Source organism: Mercenaria mercenaria, chromosome 9 (assembly GCF_021730395.1).
Source record: "Mercenaria mercenaria strain notata chromosome 9, MADL_Memer_1, whole genome shotgun sequence".
Taxonomy (NCBI): Eukaryota; Metazoa; Mollusca; class Bivalvia; order Venerida; family Veneridae; genus Mercenaria; species Mercenaria mercenaria.
Window position 1 is genome coordinate 80,490,276 of NC_069369.1, and position 21,975 is coordinate 80,512,250.

Sequence of the window (21,975 nt, forward strand, 5' to 3'; positions counted from 1 at the left end):
ATGACTGAAATACTGTTGAAAAACGGCATTAAACCCAAAACAAACAAACAAACTTACAGCTGGTAATTATAAATAAGTTGCTCTAAGGCAGATAATGTTCAAATTATCATTACGGTAAAAATATTGGACTGGACAGATTGGTACAGTTAAAATACAGAATGAAATAATTCATTTATTATTGTGTCTGTTGAAATCTCTAGGGCATTAACCCTTACCATGCTGGACACGATTGAGTCTGCCTTTGCGACCAGTGTAGATCTTTATCAGCCTGCATATCCATGCAGTCTGATCAAGATCTGCAATGTTCGCTATACAGTCAGTATCTTTTTGGTTAGCACCCGTTTTAATAATTAATGGTACTGTTCAAATTGAAAGATGGTAGTGTTCATTTTAGAAATATAGCAAGGTAAGGGTTAAGACTGTGTATGGATATGTTTACCCAATTCCATAAATTTTGGTGGCTTTCTTAAAATGTTAAAAAGGACGGCCTAATTGTGTCGTTTCTATTGCTTTTTTATGCCCTCGGTATCTACTGATGTGGGAGGCATATAGTGATTGTCCTGTCCGTCCGTACGAGGTTAACCAAATTGGACCGTTTCGTCTAGCATCAATACCCCTAACTAGAATGACTTGATACTAATGCAGATGTAACCTGTGACCATTCCTCATCTTCAGACATCACCTGACCTCAGTTTGACCTTGACCTTGAACTTGACCTTGTTTTGGACTTTGGTTGCTTTGTATCGACAATATGCCACTGGGTGAATTGAATGCAGCTCCTTGTTTTTTGCAGGACTGGTGTATGTTATATTACTTGTACACTAGATACTGTCGCATTGAATGTAATGGCAGCACAGGTGATATTGATCTATCGTTTACACAAAACAATTATTCATTTACAGATGGAAGGGAACTTTTTCAATAAACTCCAGTAAAATGTATTATATCTGATATAGAAATTAATAAAATAATACAAAGAGTAACAAATTCTTTTTCTGAAATAAGTTAGAAGGAAGACAATGGTTCAGATGTTGCAAGCAGGACTATGAAATATAGGTTGCATGTTTAACCCCTAGCTCTGCCAACTAAAATTACTAACTTTATTTTGGAATAAGTACTGTTGATATGTGCTTAACACATGAAAATAAAATAAAAACAGGGAAGCTATGTGTATATTTCCCAACTTATTTTCTTCTGAAGGATTCTCGTGAATGGGTAACTTGTGTATAAATTTAGATACGCACATATAAATATGTTGAAAATTGTTTTGTAATAGCGTCTGGAGGTTTTTGAGCATTTTGAAAGCACACATTGGTTCAATGGCATGGACTTGTTCTAAAGGTCACACTAACACTGTTAAAGTTTCATTCATGTAATGCCTGTGAATACGAGAATTTTAACTAAACAAGCTTTGTCATAGAGGTCATCCATATGACAAAATGATCAGAAATCTGTCTATCTTACTTCTCAGCCGGTATTCAGCACAGTTGTTTCACAAACTTTTACTGATATTGAAGATTATTCACCCATGATATGAAGATGTAATTAAAAAAAGAATTTTTTGAAGTTGAAAAGTAAATGGGAATTTCAGGTTTTTGTTGGGTTTTTACAACCCTGAAATCCACAGAAATTAGTCCCCCACGATTAATAATGATTTCTTAGTGTACATATGACATGTATGAAATTCAAATCTTTCAGGTTCTGAGGTAATGGAGGTTGATATATGGCTATATTGTAAATTTCAAAAATCTAAACCACTGGGCAGTTTTACACTTAACTTAGCAGAAATGATCCTTGGGTGCGCCCCTATCAAAATTACCCAAAGAATTTAAAGCCATGCAGAACGCTGGTTGCCATGGCAACCGAAAGGAAAAACATTAAAAATCTTCTTGTCCAAAACCACAGTAGCTAGAGCTTTGATATTTGGTATGTGGCATCATCTAATAGTCCTCTACCAAGTTAGTTCAAATTATCCCCTAGGGTCAAATTTGGCTTTGCCCTGGGGGTCATATGGTTTACATAGACATATAGGAAAAACTTTGAAAATCTTCTTGCCCATAACCACAGGGCTTAGGGCTTTGATATTTTGTATGTAACATCATCTAGTGGTCCTCTAAGATTGTTAAAATTATCCCCCTAGGTTAAATATGGCCCCGCCCTGGGGGTCACATGGTTTATATAGACTTATATAGGGAAAAGCTTTGAAAATCTTTTTGTCCAAAACCACAGGGCGGAGGGCTTTGATATTTGGTATGTAGCATCATCAAATAGTCCTCTACCAAGTTTGTTCAAAGTATCCCCTAGGGTCAAATATGGCCCCACCCCAGGGGTCACATGGTTAATATAGACTTATGTAGGGAAAAACTTTGAAAATCCTTCTGTCCAAAACCGCAGGGCCTAGGGCTTTGATATTTGTTATGTAGCATCATCTATTTGTCCTTTACCAAGTTTGTCCAGTTTATCCTCTAGGGTCAAATATTGATCGCCCAGGCCCGAGTCACATGGTTTATAATTATAGACTTGTATAGGAAAAAACTTTAAAAATCTTCTTGTCTGAAACCACAAGACCTAGGCCTTTGATGTTTTGTATGTAGCATTGCCTTATGGTCCTCTACCAAGATTGTTCAAATTATTACCCTGGGGTAAAAATAGGCCCTTCTCTGGGGTCCATAGTTCTACATATACTTGTATAGGAAAAACTTTAAAAATCTTCTTCTCTGAAACTGGAAGGCCTAGGCTTTTGATATTTGGTATGTTGCATTGCCAAGTGGGCCTCTACCAAGATTATTCAAATTATGCCCCTTAGTTGAATAGAGGCCCCACCCAAGATGTCTCAAATTTTACATGATATTGGTATGTATCATTGCCTAGTTGATTTCTAACAAGATTATTTGAATTATGCCCCTGGGGTGAAAAGTCCCCACCCCAACCTACTTTCTTGTTTTTTAAGATACAGCCTTTAAATTTGGGTGACATGTACAGTTTTGCACACTGATCTTAAAACTGACTTTCAGTGACCATGAATGTGACCTACTGACCTACTTTCTTAATATTTAGCATCAGTTTGACATTTGATACATGTAGCTCATATTATTCAGGTGAGCGATCCATGGTCATTATGACCCTCTTGTTTTATTTTAAATGCGGAAAGAAGTCAAGTTTGACCTTGACCTTGAACTTGACCTCATTTTGGACTTTGGTTGCTTTGTATCGACAATATGCCACTGGGTGAATTGAATGCAGCTCCTTGTTTTTTGCAGGACTGGTGTATGTTATATTACTTGTACACTAGATACTGTCGCATTGAATGTAATGGCAGCACAGGTGATATTGATCTATCGTTTACACAAAACAATTATTCATTTACAGATGGAAGGGAACTTTTTCAATAAACTCCAGTAAAATGTATTATATCTGATATAGAAATTAATAAAATAATACATAGAGTAAAAAATTCTTTTTCTGAAATAAGTTAGAAGGAAGACAATGGTTCAGATGTTGCAAGCAAGACTATGAAATATAGGTTGCATGTTTAACCCCTAGCTCTGCCAACTAAAATTACTAACTTTATTTTGGAATAAGTACTGTTGATATGTGCTTAACACATGAAAATAAAATAAAAACAGGGAAGCTATGTGTATATTTCCCAACTTATTTTCTTCTGAAGGATTCTCGTGAATGGGTAACTTGTGTATAAATTTAGATACGCACATATAAATATGTTGAAAATTGTTTTGTAATAGCGTCTGGAGGTTTTTGAGCATTTTGAAAGCACACATTGGTTCAATGGCATGGACTTGTTCTAAAGGTCACACTAACACTGTTAAAGTTTCATTCATGTAATGCCTGTGAATACGAGAATTTTAACTAAACAAGCTTTGTCATAGAGGTCATCCATATGACAAAATGATCAGAAATCTGTCTATCTTACTTCTTAGTCATATCTTACTTCTTAGTCAGTATTCAGCACAGTTGTTTCACAAACTTTTACTGATATTGAAGATTATTCACCCATGAGATGAAGATGTAATTAAAAAAAGAATTTTTTGAAGTTGAAAAGTAAATGGGAATTTCAGGTTTTTGTTGGGTTTTTACAACCCTGAAATCCACAGAAATTAGTCCCCCACGATTAATAATGATTTCTTAGTGTACATATGACATGTATGAAATTCAAATCTTTCAGGTTCTGAGGTAATGGAGGTTGATGATTCAGCTGAGAAGAAATTACTTGACGATTTGGAAGCGGAAGTCCAAGACAAGGAAAATGAGGACAAAGAAAACGAAAATGCTGAAGATAAAGATAAACAGGATAGCAAAGGCGACGCAAAGGACAATATCAGTGATAATAAAAGTGCAGAAATTGAAAACATTGGAGAAATGACCAATAGTGAAAATGTGGAAAATGAAAAGACTGAATTACAAACTAGTAAAATTGAAGACATTGAAAAACCAGTAGCTGAACAAACAGATGTTGATGTTAAAATATCAGAGGAGGTGAAAGTTGAAGAAGCAAAAGTTGACGATGTGAAAGTTTCAGAATCAGATGTTGGTGTAGATAAGAGAGAATCAAGAGGCAAACGAAAATCATCAGAGTCACCAACGAAAACAAAACCAGAAAGGAAATCCCCAACAAGATCGAAATCACAAACATCATCAACTAGAGATAAAGAGAAGCAAAGAAAACTGAATGCAATGGAAGTTGATAAAGATACTTTATCTGATGATTCAAACAGTCCTCATAAACGTAACAGGAAACCAAAGAAGTTTGAAGACGAGAAGGAGCCAGAAACTAAATCTGCAAAACCTAAAACACCAGTGGGGAAGTTGTCGAAACCAAAAGTAGAAGTTACACCAGAATTGGAGGCTAAATATCCAGGTATGCTTTAACTTGCAGTTTAACCTGTTTTTTTTTTTTTTTAGACGTGGTAGCATCTTTGAAACAGGAATATTATTTGAACATTTGCTGATGGACAGTGTCCACAAAAGAAGTCTACTCTCTTAACTTTTTCAGTCTTTACCATTTTTTTACCATACTAGATTACAGTGTTGATGGTGGGCAAGTTAGATAACTAGCCTCTCTAGAGTTATGGCCCTTGAACCAATTTTCATAAGATTTGGCCCGCTTAGCTCAGTAGGTAAGAGCGTTGGTCTATGAATCGCGGGGTCCCGTGTTCGATCCTTGGGCAGGGCGTATGTTCTCCGTGACTATTTGATAAACGACATTGTGTCTGAAATCATTAGTCCTCCACCTCTGATTCATGTGGGGAAGTTGGCAGTTACTTGCGGAGAACAGGTTTGTACTGTTACAGAATCCAGGAACACTGGTTAGGTTAACTGCCCGTCGTTACATGACTGAAATACTGTTGAATAACGGCGTTAAACTCAAAACAAACAAACAAAAAACTTGGTGACAATTTAGAAGTTACACATTTTGCAGTATATATTTGTCTTAAAGAAAACAGTGCAGAGAAACACAAGAATCTTTTTCGTTTCAGTGAAGTGGTTGGTTGGTGATCTTGTATGGGCAAAGGTGGCAAGTCATCCATGGTGGCCTTGTATGGTCTCCTATGATCCATTCTCAGCACTATACACTAGAATTAACAGTAAGTGCTAACATTACACTGTTCCATAGATGTCAATGTGATAATTGTGTTTATTACTCTAAACAGTTGATTTAATAATTACGTTACTGTAGGATAAAAGGACATATCTTGAATGTGCTTCAGAGCTCCAGATAAGATGCGTATTTGCGTAAATACGTTTTGAAATTTACAAAAAACGCATTTAAAATCAAACCTACGCGTACTGATACGCATTGAAAAAACGGGATACGTATTTTACTCGATTTAAGTGCGTAGTCCAATTTTATCGTAAATCAAGCACATCCTTTTTGTAATCGAGTACAACAAACAAAATGGTGTCTCATAAAAAAGCAAACGCAAACGATATCGTAAAATAATGCCATTTTCTTCTTTAAGTATATTAGTGTGTGACAGGAGATGACTCGGACAATGCCTATTGCTAAGCATGTGATCTATGATATATAATGGGTAACTGTTGAAAAAGCCGAAGCACATACATGTTGGTGTTTCTGAAAAAAACATTGACAGTCAAAGTATCACTGGCTGTTGATATATCGCAGTGGTCAGTAACTGAAATTAAGATGTAATGTATGCAGTAAACTAAATGTTAAAACTATTTGAATGAAGGCTCAAAAATATTCAGGAAAACAGCATTGGTCAACAAAGGCACTTAAGCGGAGCACATGAATATCAGAAAATTATAAATACAAACAGTTATTATTATTACCCTTTTAAATGATTTCGAATTCTGAAAAACCATTTAGAATTCTAAAATACCCTTTTGAAAAAACATCTAGGAGTAAAATACCATTTGAAAAAAAAACTAGGAGGTAAAATACCCTTTAACCTAAAATCTTATCTGGAGCTCTGTGCTTAATGTTTTAAAATTTGTAAAGAAATTAAGGACTAACCTAGTTTATACATAATGCCTATTTAATATCAAGATTGTGGTTTAGTGTATTTTTTGTGCCCCCTCATGAGTGTTGGGGGCATATAGATTTGCTCTTGTCCGTCCGTCCATCCATCCGTCCTTCCGAGAATGTTGTGTCGTGCCTAGCTCCGAAAGTATTTGACGTAGTCACAAAACTTTACAGGAATGTTGGTCAGCATGTGTAGTTGTGCACCTGGGGTTTCGCGTCCGGATTCATTCAGTTGTGTAGGAGTTATGGCCCCTGACTTTGTAAAAATTTGTCATTTAAGTGTTGTGTCGTGCCTAGCTCCGAAAGTATTTGACGTAGTCACAAAACTTTACAGGAATGTTGGTCAGCATGTGTAGTTTTGCACCTGGGGTTTCGCATCCGGATTCATTCAGTCGTGTAGGAGTTACGGCCCCGGACTTAGTAAAAAATTGGTCATTTTAATGTTGTGTCACGCGTAGCTCCAAAAGTATTTGACCGAAAGTCACCAAAGTTTACAGGAATGTTGGTCAGCATGTGCAGTTGTGCACCTAGGGTTCGCGTCCGGATTCATTCAGTCGTGTAGGAGTTATGGCCCCTGACTTATTTTGTTTTTTAAGTTTTTTCATTACACTAGACCAGACTTCTTGTCCAGACTTACTCAAAAAAAAAAAAGTTTGTGAAACATGTCTGTTTAAATGTGCTTGACCTAGAATCATAAAACATTAGAGGATTGTTTTATAGCCTGTGAAGTGTTCTCTTAGGATTTTACTCAGCTAGGCCAGAGTTACGGCTAAGTGAAAAATACACATAAGGTTCTTAAAAGTTTGTTTTGCAAACATCTATAAAATTATTTAACCTGAGTCATAAAACCATGTTACAGTGGCAGGAGTGGGGGCACCTGTGTCCTATGGACACATATCTAGTTTAACTTAACCCGTCCGCTTAGCTCAATAGGGAGAGCGCAGGTCTATGGATCGCAGGGTTGCAAGTTTGATCCATAGGTGGGCCATATGTTCTACATGAGGATTTGATAAAGACATTGTGTCTGAAATCATTCATCTCCCACCTCTGGTTCATGTGGGGAATTTGACAGTTACTTTTGGAGAACAGGTTTGTACTGGTACAGAATCCAGGAACAGGGGTTAGGTTAACTGCCTGCTGTTACATAACTGCAGTACTGTTGAAAAACTGCGTTAAACCCAAAACAAATTTTTTAACGTTTTTTACTGTGTATCAAAACATGCATGTTGAGAAATTGGTTAATTTTGTTTGTGTAAATTTTCACAGCTGTTCACATGAAACAGTTATTTCACATTAATTTCAAACTTTAAAGATTTAAAAAAATATCTGAACCTTTTTTTTTTTAGCTCGTCTGAACCAAAGGTTCAGGGTGAGCTATTAGTATAGGTGTATGGTCCGGTGTCCTGGGTCCATTGTCAACATTTTTACTTAAAAGCATCTTCCTAGAAACTCCTGGTCAGAATAACACCAATCCTGGCAAGGTCCCCTCTCAAATTTGTTCAAATGGGGGCACTTGGTCCCTTTAAGGGGTGGCTAGAGCTAAAAATAGAAAATCTTTAAACAACTTCTTCATCAAACTGGGTCTGTATCATCATTGTCAGGTCTTGTCTGAATTTTGTTTAAATGGGGGCCACAAGTGCTAAAAAAAAGAACAACTTCTCATGAACCTCTTGGATTTTCATCAAACTTGGTGTATGACATCATTGTAAGGTCTTCTCACAAATTTGTTCATATGGGGCACTTTAGGGCAGGGATCGAATTTAACTTTTTTGCCACTAGCAATTTTTATGCCCCCGAAGGGAGGCATATAGTTTTTGAACTGTCTGTCGGTCTGTCAGTGTGTCGGTCTGTCCGCAATTTTCGTGTCCGGTCCATATCTTTGTCATCGATGGATGGATTTTCAAATAACTTGGCATGAATGTGTACCACAGTAAGACGACGTGCAGTGCGCAAGACCCAGGTCCGTAGCTCAAAGGTCAAGGTCACACTTAGACGTTAAAGGATAGTGCATTGATGGGCGTGTCCGGTCCATATCTTTGTTATCGATGGATGGATTTTCAAATAACTTGGCATGAATGTGTACCACAGTAAGACGACGTGCAGTGCGCAAGACCCAGGTCCGTAGCTCAAAGGTCAAGGTCACACTTAGACGTTAAAGGATAGTGCATTGATGGGCGTGTCCGGTCCATATCTTTGTCATCGATGGATGGATTTTCAAATAACTTGGCATTAATGTGTAGCACAGTAAGACGATGTGTCATGCGCAAGACCCAGCTCCGTAGGTCAAAGGTCCTAAACTCTAACATCGGCCATAACTATTCATTCAAAGTGCCATCGGGGGCATGTGTCATCCTACGGAGACAGCTCTTGTTTGCTATTGCCATTTTTTTCCACTAGCAAAATGGTGGGTTCCACTAGCAATTATTTAAAGGCTGTTTACATGCTAAATCTTTTAAGTTGTTTTGCTTGCTGTTGTTTGGTTTCATATAAAAGTTTAATGTTTTCCACTTTTTCACAGTTGGAACAGGCCTTGGGGTGAAAAGAGGCCCTGCCCTGGGGGTCACTTGTTATATGAGTTGTATAGGAATAAATACTTCAAAAATTATCAAATCATTTTTCCTAGAGTGCATAATCATAATTACCTGATGACCCAAAGTGATTAGGGATCACTTGACTGTGACCTTGACCTACTGACCTACTTTCTTTTTTTTTAAGATACAGCCTTGAAATTTAGATGACATATACAGTTTTTCACACCAGTCTTAAAACTGACTCTCAGTGACTATGAATGTGACCTACTGACCTACTTTCTAATATTTTAACATCAGTTTGCCATTTTAAACATGTGGCTCATATTACTGAGGTGAGCGATTCAGGGTCATCATGACCCTTTTGTTTGGAATTTCTTGCCTTTGTTGTTCCAGTCCTTTAGGCTTCAACAGTCAAGTTTTTTAAAATTTGGTCCCATCCTCTGATATAACCCTTCGGGCGTATATTGCCCCACTTGGCGGAGCTCTTGTTAACTCTACAGAAATCATCCTTTCGTCTGCATCCGTGACACAAAAGGATAAAGTTTTGCAGGTAAGCAGGTTTCTCAGAAATCACTAGGTCAAATGCTTTCAAATGTCACACATGTCTCCGACAGCATGAGATGACCTCCCAGGACAAGTTACATAACTCCAGCTTTTTTAGCTCACCTGTCACAAAGTGACAAGGTGAGCTTTTGTGATCGCGCGGTGTCCGTCGTCCGTCCGTCCGTGCGTCCGTCCGTAAACTTTCGCTTGTGACCACTCTAGAGGTCACATTTTTCATGGGATCTTTATGAAAGTTGGTCAGAATGTTCATCTTGATGATATCTAGGTCAAGTTCGAAACTGGGTCACGTGCCGTCAAAAACTAGGTCAGTAGGTCTAAAAATAGAAAAACCTTGTGACCTCTCTAGAGGCCATAATTTTCAATGGATCTTCATGAAAATTGGTCAGAATGTTCATCTTGATGATATCTAGGTCAAGTTCGAAACTGGGTCACGTGCTGTCAAAAACTAGGTCAGTAGGTCTAAAAATAGAAAAACCTTGTGACCTCTATAGAGGCCATATATTTCACAAGATCTTCATGAAAGTTGGTCAGAACGTTCACCTTGATGATATCTAGGTCAAGTTCGAAACTGGGTCACGTGCCTTCAAAAACTAGGTCAGTAGGTCAAATAATAGAAAAACCTTGTGACCTCTCTAAAGACCATATTTTTCATGGGATCTGTATGAAAGTTGGTCTGAATGTTCATCTTGATGATTTCTAGGTCAAGTTCGAAACTGGGTCAGGTGCCATCAAAAGTTAGGTCAGTAGGTCTAAAAATAGAAAAACCTTGTGACCTTTCTAGAGGCCATATATTTCACAAGATCTTCATGAAAATTGGTCAGAACGTTCACCTTGATGATATCTAGGTCAAGTTCGAAACTGGGTCACGTGCCATCAAAAACTAGGTCAGTAGGTCTAAAAATAGAAAAACCTTGTGACCTTTCTAGAGGCCATATATTTCAAAAGATCTTCATGAAAATTGGTCAGAACGTTCACCTTGATGGTATCTAGGTCAAGTTCGAAACTGGGTCACATGCCATCAAAAACTAGGTCAGTAGGTCAAATAATAGAAAAACCTTGTGACCTCTCTAAAGGCCATATTTTTCATGGGATCTGTGTGAAAGTTGGTCCGAGTGGTCATCCTGATGATATCTAGGTCAAGTTCGAAACTGGGTCACGTGCGGTCAAAAACTAGGTCAGTAGGTCTAAAAATAGAAAAACCTTGTGACCTCTCTAGAGGCCATATATTTCATGAAATCTTCATGAAAATTTGTCATTATGTTCACCTTGATGATATCTAAGTCAAGTTCGAAAGTGGGTCACGTGCCATCAAAAACTAGGACAGTAGGTCAAATAATAGAGAAACCTTGTGACCTAACTAGAGGCCATATTTTCCATGGGATCTGTATGAAAGTTGGTCTGAATGTTCATCTTGATGATATCTAGGTCAAATTTGAAAGTGGGTCACGTGCCGTCAAAAACTAGGTCAGTAGGTCAAATAATAGAAAAACCTTGTGACCTCTCCAAAGGCCATATTTTTCAATGGATCTTCATGAAAGTTGGTCTGAATGTTCATCTTGATGATATCTAGGTCAAATTCGAAACAGGGTCATGTGCGGTCAAAAACTAGGTCAGTAGGTCTAAAAATAGAAAAACCTTGTGACCTCTCTAGAGGCGATACTTGTGAATGGATATTCATAAAAATTGGTCAGAATGTTCACCTTGATGATATCTAAGTCAAGTTCGAAAGCGGGTCACGTGCCTTCAAAAAGTAGGTCAGTAGGTCAAATAATGAAAAAACGTTGTGACCTCTCTAAAGGCCATATTTTTCATGGGATCTGTATGAAAGTTGGTCTGAATGTTTATCTTGATGATATCTAGGTCAAGTTTGAAACTGGGTGAACTGCGATCAAAAACTAGGTCAGAAGGTCTTGAAATAAAAAAAACCTTTTGACCTCTCTAGAGGCCATACCCTTGAATGGATCTTCATGAAAATTGGTCAGAATGTTCACCTTGATGATATCTAGGTCAAGTTTGAAACTGGGTCACGTGCCTTAAAAAACTAGGTCAGTAGGTCAAATAATAGAAAAACCTTGTGACCTCTCTAGAGACCATATTTTTCAATGGATCTTCATGAAAATTGGTCAGAATTTTTATCTTTATAATATCTAGGTCAAGTTCAAAACTGGGTCACATGAGCTCAAAAACTAGGTCACTGTCAAATAATAGAAAAAACGACGTCATACTCAAAACTGGATCATGTGGGAAGAGGTGAGCGATTCAGGACCATCATGGTCCTCTTGTTTGTCAAAATTATGCCCCATTTTACCCTAGAATTTCAGGTTGAAGTTTTTGCATGTAAGCATGTCTCTTAAAAACTACTAGGCCAACTGCTTTTGAAGTCGACACGTCTTCCTGCATCATGATACGACCTACCAGGACAAGTTATTAATTATATTATTATGTTACAGATGTGAAAAGGATATATATATTCAGGATCAAATAAATCATGATCAGGTGAGAACATAGTGGCCCTCTTGTTCCATTTAGTTTTAAATTTACATAATCCTGCTTTAAAGTCAGGACTCCTATTTCTTTCCTACTTACTTTGCAGGGTGCAGAGAATATCATGTTCAGTTTTTTGGTGATGCTGCGGAGAGGGCATGGATTTCGATGAACAATCTATTGGAATTTCAGGGAAAGGAAAAATTTGATGAACACACACAAGGCTTGTATGCTGCTGCAAAAAATTCAAAGGAACTTAAAAAGTTGAAAGAGTGGTATGGTGTTAAAGCTAATCGTGTGAAAGCGCTAAACATTGGAATTGCTCAAGCTGAAACAGCTCTGCCTCTTAATCGGCAAGAGCGGAAAGCTAAATTTACGTTCACTTACAAACTACCTAAAGGTAAATTAACCGAAACTGTAAGTGAGAAATTGAAAGAACTTGATGAAGACTTGAAAATAATTCAGGGTGCAGATAAAAGTGTAACTAATGAAAATAAATCCGGTAAAAAACGAAAACATGAAGAAGTGGGGACTCCCACGAAAACTCCCAAAAATTCAAAGCGGAGAAAATTAGAAACACCTAAATCAGAAACTAAAGTTGATTCTCCTGTTAAAATTGGGAAAAGGTCATCGAGTTCTTCTCGTCCTGTGTCTGGGACGGAGGGTTCGTTTGATGTGTTTTGTCAGAAAGAAAGAGAAAATGTGCTTTTAGAACACCCTGAATTTACAGAAGACATGTTGATGGACTATTGTCGACAACAGTGGTGTATGATGAGTAAGAAGCAGAAGGCAAGATACAAGAGCAAATACACCGAGGAATCTGGTAGGTTTTATCTTCTCTTCATTTATGGACACTTTATGTGGTGCTATAGCATGGTCTAGCATCTAGTGAAATAGTACTTTTAAGGAAAGTAGAAAGTATATATTGAAAGCAAGTGAGATGACCCAATCAGATCCACTGATACATACTTCTATGGTGCCAGGGGCGGCAAAATCTGATTTTGACTTGCTTGTCCGTTTTTGTCAATTGCTATTTTGTACTTGTCCGTATGATAGTTTTATAGTAAATTCTGGTCAAATTTCACTTGTCCGCACAAGCTTTGGGACAACCTGGGCAATACGGACAATTGAATTTGCCACCCCTGGGTGCCCCTTGGTTTCAGGGCTTCGTTGAATTTCAGGTATTAGTTAACATCGTTTGATCAATGTTGAACATACCTTAATCCCAGCCAGCAGTGTTCATGTGAATTTTAGTTGCAGTAAATCACATTGTTGTCTCTAATTGAAAGTGTGCTGTTTTGCTTTAGCTGGATGACTTTTGCTAGCAGGTAGGTATGGTCAATAAATTTATGTTACCATTGATCAGTATTGCTTTATTCCGAGTCTTGGAAATTTATTTTAGTCCATTAAATTGGTCGGCATAGCCAAGATAAAGGGTACCCCTGATGTTGCACATATGGTGAATTTTAAACTCAGTCAAAATTTCATATCTTATCATGTGATTTCAAGGTACATCCTTTGCGCACAAGAATCTATCAGGGTTTTCTTCAATTATGCGAAATAAAAAAGTTACGGATGCTCAAGGAACCACACTTCTTAGGGCCTACGGACTCTACATGCCAAAGCATAACATACCTAGATAACACAGAAAAAGTTATTCATAGTGTTGAAAATAAGTTAAATAGTTGCATTAAGATGTTTTCAATATTGCTTTATGGAATATAAAGTTGATTTTATGAATTTCATAATATATCCAGAGCTGGATTTCAAAGTACCATCAAATGAGACAATATGCACTGCCTTCCAGCTTACATTCTGAACAGAAAACTAAGAAGAGTATGGCAAGCTTCCTTGAAACCTATTAAGAAATATGTATATAAACTGAACTAAAGGTTTCAGATAATAACTTTAAACACTTTTCTGAAACAGAACCCAATACAAATTGATATCAAGGCCTACGGACTCTACATCCATGTATGGTTACTAGTAAAATAGTTGCTGCAGTATAATATTTCATAGTCAGTTTCTAGAATTAGTGATATTTTCTGATAGTCTTATAATTCTTAGATCATTTAAGAGCATTATTAACTAACAATTTTATTTTATTTCTTTTTTTCTTTTTTGCATTTTGATTATTTAAACTTTGTAAAGACACAAGTGAACAAACTGTTTCATCATAAGAAGAACATGAACAAATCATTGAAATGTGTCAGTGTACCTCACTTTTGGTTTCAACAGGAAGATTAATCACATTCTAATATGACTAACAATGCTTTAATCATCACAACGATATTATGTTGACGTCTCGTCAATGTGATATTTAGCACCGTGTACCCATCAAGAAATAGCACTTTCAAATGTCATGAAATATTTTATTTAATAATATGTTTTAAACAAAATGCCACATTGCACAAATGTGTTGATTAATTTACAAACATACTTAGTTATTCGCTTTGCTGAATAATTCACAATAATGTTCATCCGAATTGAACTCTACCGCAAGACTTATTACCATTTCCGGTCCTGGCGTGTATAAACAAAGACCTACTTTTGGCGCCATGCTTGCACGAAGAAACAGTTCCAATATGATTATATTTGATATAATTTTTACAATAAAAAAATTATTAGAATCGAAATAATTTATAGCAAAAACAGTGCTTTATCAATATCACTATTTATAAACTCGGGCGGTTATACGTCGTCCGAAATAATTTCACTTGGGCTGTGCCCTCGTAAAATTAATATGTTCGACGTATAACCGCCCATCTTGTATAAATAGTGATAAAGCACTGTTTTGCTATAAATATTTCTTAAATAAAACATGTTTAAACCTAGAAAAGAAGTTCCTGAATTCAAATATAGAATGGTTGCATATTTAAAACATAGACTAATATAGGGCTACGGACTCTACACAATATGTTTCATCCCTGCTTCAGTCAACAGTACACAAAATTATGCAAAAAATTGCTTTCTTCAGCTATTTGGTTCCTTGTTACAGGTCTCATGTTTGATATGTTTGTTTCTTTACATTATCTGGAAATAGACTGGAAAATGTAACAGAAACGGGACTCGTTATGGAAGTGTAGAGTCCGTAGGCCCCTTGTATAACATTTTAACTTGTATTTATTATCAATATATAAATACTTTGTTAATGCAATTTTTATTATAAGTCTGATACAGTGTATCCTAAACTGTATTTTATGATACTAAACAAACATCAATATGCATTAGATCTGTAAGATAAGTGCTGGAAATTGGCAAAAATATAATTAATTTATTACAATTATTTTTTTTCCTATTATACTGTTTACTATCAACATCTTAGATGTTTGAAAGAATGAAGCTCTTTTGTTATATCATAAATGAGAAAAAATATTAGTATAAGATATGATTATTGCATAAAAAATTCTGATTTAGTTGCATGAACATGGTGGGGCTACGGACTCTACAGGGCTACGGACAACCATTTTTTGTTCAAAACTTTTTTCTGCTTCTTCTCTGAAGAAATGTCTTTTCTGTAATTAGTATGTAGGATAACCCGAAAATAATCAAAGGTTCATTTTTATATTGCTCTTGTTTTTGTGCAAGTGGTACACTGTTGAAAATGGGGCTACGGACTCTACATAAAAATGTCAAGATTCAGCTATCATTTTTCAGAAAATAATGTACTGCAAATCAATATCTTGCTTTTAGATGCTGGCAAATGTGTTTCTTTTTCATGATTATAATGATTATATCTGCCAGTTCAAAGAATAACTTTGGTATTCCCTTTGTAGAAACAGAGCAGGTAAAAACCATCAATGCATAACGAAGTGATGGATTTAGTTACTTACAAATATCTTGAATATTTTCGGACCAATTTCAAATCTGTAAAAAATATGTCTTACCTGAATGTCAGTTGAAGTTTGAAAACTTGAAATAAAAACTGTAACAAACTAAAATAGTAATTAAATAAATGGTCAAAAAGTAATGAATTTTTCGTGCAACAGCATAACGATTAAAAATGAGCCATTTTTCGACACTCCAACCCTTGTAAACAGAAAAATACTGAACAAAAGTATGATAAACCATACATCACCAGAAAGCCCTAACAAATATCTTTTTAAAAACGAATAAGTTGATACTGTATTCCTTAAATGTTGTCAGAAATCAACATATAACACAGGGGAATACGAAAGTGCCCATTTATCTTGGCTTTGCCGTGGTACAAAATTGGCAAGTATAAATGTACCACTAAAAAGGACACCTTTGTACCAGTTTTCCTAATCAGGACTTGCTAGCAAAACCTTGTTTATAAAAACAGAATAAAGAGTTGTAGATACTTCTTTTCTGTCAGTGAGATTTACTGTATACAGTCAAACTTCGTTAACTCAAACTCGGATAATTCGTACACCACCCTTCTCTCGTACTCGTCGTCAGGTCCCAGAAAAATCCCTGTATAATGATTTTTGTTCGATGGCGCGAACAACCGATCACTCGATCAAATTTTGCTGGTCCCGTCAAATTCAAGTTAACAATGTCAACTGTATATGTTACACTGTTATGTAAAATGCCGTAGACATTATTTCACAATTCAAATTTTATATTAAAGCCTCAACTGTATTATTCAGATCTCTGTATTATTCAGATCTCAGTCAAGAAATGTCACCTGGCGGAGGCAGGAAACGTAAACCATCACAGAAAGTTATAGAGGCAGAGGAGGACAATAAAGCTGTGGATGAAGTCATTTCCAGAAAGAAACCAGCACCTGTTAAACCAGAAGGCAAAGTGAAGAAATCTCGTACTTCAGTTGACACACCTTCAACACCAAACGTTCCAGCTGAACAAACTGAATCTAAGGTAGCATAGCAACCATTTCTTATTGTATATTTGTAGTGGTCTGAATGGTTAAGGTCACTACTTTGAATTACATGCCTTAAAACTACTGGTCTTTTCCCAGTGCCAGCTCATGCTTGAAGTAATGCCCGGGTGGGCACCAAGGGTACACCTACACTTACTAAAAGCTGGAATTACTTTGTAATATTTAGTTTCCATCATTATTAGAGGTAAAGAACAATATTAATAATGTTTGACATTAAACCATACAAAAAGAACGAAAACACATGACCAAACACTGAGAGTCAATAGCTGGATTTTTAGCTCAACTATTCAAAGAATAGGTAGAGCTATTGGACTCACCCATGCGTCAGCGTCCCGATTTGATTAAGTTTTTTTGTAAGTAAGCTAGTATCTCAGTAACCATTATTGGGAATGGATTAAAACTTCACACACTTATTCACTGTGATAAACTGACTTACAATACACAGGTTCCATAACTCTATTTTGCTTTTTAGCTCGACTTTTCGAAGAAAATGTAGAGCTATTGCACTCGCCCCGGCGTCGGCGTCTGCGTTGGTTAAAGTTTTTGATAAAGTCAAATATCTCTGTTACTATCAAAGCTATTGACTTGAAACTTAAAATAGTTATTTACTATCAAAGTCTACACCAGGAGAAACAATCCCCATAACTCTGATTTGAATTTTGACAGAATTATGCCCCTTTTTAACTTAGAATTTTTGGTTAAAGTTTTTGATAAAGTCAAATATCTCTGTTACTATCAAAGCTATTGACTTGAAACTTAAAATACTTATTTACTATTAAAGTCTACACCAGGAGAAACAATCCCCATAACACTGAATTGAATTTTGACAGAATTATGCCCCTTTTTAACTTAGAAATTCTGTTAAAATTTTTGATAAAGTCATATATCTCTGTTTCTATTAAAGCTTTTGACTTGAAACTCAAAATAGTTATTTACTATCAAAATCTACACCAGGAGACACAATTCCTATAACTCTGGTTTGAATTTTGACAGAATTATGCCCCTTTTTAACTTAGAATTTTTAGTTAAAGTTTTTGATAAAGCCAAATATCTCAGTTACTATCAAAGCTTTTGACTTGAAACTTAAAATATTTATTTACCATCAAAGTCTACACCAGGAGAAACAATCCCCATAACTCTGATTTGAATTTTGACAGAATTATGCCCCTTTTAACTTAGATTTTTTTTTATTGAAATTTTTGATAAAGTCAAATATCTCTGTTACTATTAAAGCTTTTGACTTGAAACTCAAAATAGTTATTTACTATCAAAGTCTACACCAGGAGACACAATTCACATAACTATAATTTGAATTTTAACAGAGTTATGCCCCTTTTTAACTTGGATTTTTTTTTTTACTGGCAAAGCTCAAATTCAAGAGTCAAATACTGAGAAAAGTTGAGCGCGCTGTCTTACGGACAGCTCTTGTTAGCTCACCTGAGCAGTGCTCAGGTGAGTTTTTGTGATCGCTTGATGTCTGGCGTCTGTCTGTCTGTCTGTCGTCAGTCAACATTTAGCTTGTGTATGCGATAGAGGCTGTATTTTTCAACTGTTCTTCATGAAATTTTGTCAGAATGATAACCTTGATGAAATCTAGTCCAAGTTCGAAAATGGGTCATCAGGGTCAAAACTAGGTCACTAGATCAAATCAAAGAAAACACTTGTGTATGCGATAGAGGCTGATTTTTTAGCTTACCTCAGCTAAAGGTTCATGGTGAGCTTTTGTGACCACTCAATGTCTGTCATGTGTCCGTCAACATTTTCTAAAAAAATCTTCTTGAAAACCACTGGGCAGAATTTCACCAAACTTCACAGGAATGATCCTTGGATGGTCCCCTTTCAAAATTGTTCAAAGAATTGAATTCCATGCAGAACTCTGGTTGCCATGGCAACCGAAAGGAAAAACTTTAAAAATCTTCTTGTCCAAAACCGCAAGACGTAGAGCCTTGATATTTAGCATGTGACATCATCTTATGGTCCTCTATCAAGATTATTCAAATTGTGCCCCTGGGGTGAAAAGAGGACCCGCCCCGGGGGTCACAAGTTTTACATAGACTTATATATATAGGAAAAAACTTTTAAAATCTTCTTGTCTAATACCACAGTACCTAGACCGTTGATATTTGGTATGCAGCATTGCCTTGTGGTCCTCTACCAAAATTGTTCAAATTATTACCCTGGGGTGAAAAGAGGCCCCTCAAGTTTTACATAGACTTATATAGGAAAAAACTTCAAAAATCTTCTTTGTCTGAAACTACAAGACCTAGGCCTTCGATATTTTGTATGTAGCATTGCCTTGTGTTCCTCTATGAAGATTGTTCAAATCGTGCCCCTGGGGTGAAAAGAGGCCCCGCATCGGGGGTCCCAAGTTTTATATAGGAGAAAACTTTAAAAATCTTCTTGTCTGAAACTGCAAGGCCTAGGCTTTTGATATTTGGTGTCTTGCATTGCCTTGTGGTCCTCTACCAAAATTGTTCAAATTATTACCCTGGGGTGAAAAGAGGCCCTGCCCCGGGGGTCCCAAGTTTAACATAGACTTATATAGGGAAAAAAAAAAATCTTCTTGTCTGAAAGTTCAAGGCCTAGGCCTTTGATATTTGGTATGTATCGTGCCTAGTGGACCTCGAACAGGATTGTTCAAATTATGCCCCTCGGGTGAAAAGAGGCCCCGCCCTGGTGGTCACTTGTTATACAGTGTACGAAATTCAGATTTGAATCCAATAGCCCGTTCGGGCTACCAGATTAAAAAATTTCCAAGCCCGGCACCAATTTCACTAGCCCGAACTTTAACACCTTAAAATACATAATTTTTGCACCATATAACATTTTGTTTTACAGACATCTCTATATGCATGTTTGAAGTAATAAAAAAGACATACAGCCAGTACATGTTTGCCATGTTTTTGAAAAATTTTAACTCGAAATACTCCAGTCCAGATCAGCATCGTCAGAGTCCAAAAGCATCGGACATGACACTCCTTGCCAAAACAAAATCTAAACTGTTATGCCCGATTTTTTAGGACCCGCACTCGCCAATTACTGCAACTCGGACTGTTGACAATTTTAAAGATGTAATACCGAGTGCTGAATACACATTACACACATGCTGATAGCATAATTTAAGCTCCACCTACTGCAGGTACTTGTGAGATTTTCGTGAGAAGTGTGAAAGCTAATCAAATTATCCGTTACGCTAGAGATGATTGTATTCAGCCAATTAGCGCTGCGGTTACGTCTTTGACACTGTGTTTGATTGTCAACCGCAAGAGTGCAAAAACCAATAATTCCATAAGCGTTTCTCAGTCTGGAAAATCACGATGCAGTACTCGTTTAATTAGCATGTTTTTTTTTTAAACAAATGAGAAAAATTCGGTAGCCCAGTCGGGCTTGTACCTGTGGAAAATCGGTAGCCCGAGCTGAAATTTGGTAGCCACGGGCTGTCGGACTACCGTGAATTTCGAACACTGGTTATATGAGTTATATAGGGAAAAATACTTCAAAAATTATCAGATCATATTTCCTAGACTGTTTGATTATATTTACCTGTTGTACCCAGGTGATTACGGGTCACCTTACTGTAACCTTGACCTACTGACCTACTTTCTTGTTTTTTGAGATACAGCCTTGAAATTTGGATGACATGTACAGTTTTGCATACCGATCTTAAAACTGACTTCCAGTTACCATGGATGTGACCTACTGACCTACTTTCTTATATTTTAGCATCAGTTTGCCATTTGAAACATGTGGCTCATATTACTCAGGTGAGCGATTCAGGGTCATCATGATCCTCTTGTTCAATTGGTCTTCATGAATTTTGGTCAGAATGATTGCCTTGATAAAATCTAGGTCAAGTTCAAATATGGGTCATCTGGGATCAAACACTAGGTCACTATGTCAAATCAAAGAAAAACCTTGTGTATGCAATAGGGGCTGCATTTTACATCGGATCTTCAAGAAATTTAATCAGAATGTTTGCCTATATGAAATCTAGGTGGAGTTTGAATATGGGTCATCTAGGTCAAAAACTAGGTCACCCGGTCAAATTAAAGAAAAACCTTGTTTACGCAATAGGGGCTACATTTTACACTGGATATTCATAAAATTTAGTCAGAATGATTGCCTTGATGAAATCTAGGTCAAGTTAGAATATGGGTCATCTGTGGTCAAAAACTAGGTCACTAGGTCAAATCAAAGAAAAACCTTGTGTATGCAGTAGAGACTGTATTTTTCAATCGATCTTTATGAAATTTGGTCAGAATGATAGCCTTGATGAAATTAAGGTCAAGTTTGAATATGGGTCATCTGGGTTCAAAAACTATGTCGCTAGGACAAATCAAAGAAAAACTTTTTGTATGCGATAGAGGCTGTATTTTTCAATTGAGGTTGATGAAATTTAGTCAGAATGATTGCCTTGATCAAATCTAGGTCAGATTTGAATGTAGGTCATCTTTGCTCAAAAACTAGGTCACTAGGTCAAATTGAAGGAAATTCTTGTTTACATAAGAGACCACATTTTTGGTCCAATCTTAATGAAAATTGGTCAGAATATTTATTTCCATGAAATCTCTAGGTCAAACATGTTTACACTGTTATGGTGTGTTTCTCAGGTGAGCGACCTAGGGCCATCTTGGCCCTCTTGTTTACGAAATTTTGCCCCTTTTTCGACTTAGAAATTTAAGGTTAAGGTTTTATATCTAAGCTGGTATCTCAGTACCCAGTAATGGGAATGGATTGAAACATCACACACTTGTTCACTGTGATGATCTGACATGCAGTGCACAGGTTCCGTTACTTTACTTTGCATTTTACAAAATTATGCCCCTTTTTCGACTTGGCAGTTTTTGGTTAAGTTTTTGTATGTAAGCTGGTATCTCAGTACCCACTAATGGGAATGGATTGAAACTTCACACAATTATCAATTGTCATGAGCTGATATGCATATTACAGGTTCCATAACCCTGTTTTGCAATTTTATAAAATTATGCCCCTTTTTATACGCCCATTTGAAAAACGGGACGTATTATGGGAAC

General features: G+C 36.6%; 1 protein-coding gene across 2 annotated transcripts in view; it reads left to right on the forward strand.

Moving 5' to 3' along the window:
* LOC123547579 (histone-lysine N-methyltransferase NSD2-like) overlaps window positions 1–21,975 on the forward strand; it is a 74,142-nt gene that overhangs the window by 25,321 nt on the left and 26,846 nt on the right. For both annotated transcript variants that reach the window (XM_045334783.2, XM_045334784.2), the window contains exons 3-6: window positions 4,184–4,876; window positions 5,496–5,603; window positions 12,191–12,904; window positions 16,709–16,920. In XM_045334783.2, the coding sequence (XP_045190718.2) occupies window positions 4,184–4,876; window positions 5,496–5,603; window positions 12,191–12,904; window positions 16,709–16,920 (1,727 nt within the window). The remainder of the gene's footprint in view (window positions 1–4,183; window positions 4,877–5,495; window positions 5,604–12,190; window positions 12,905–16,708; window positions 16,921–21,975) is intronic.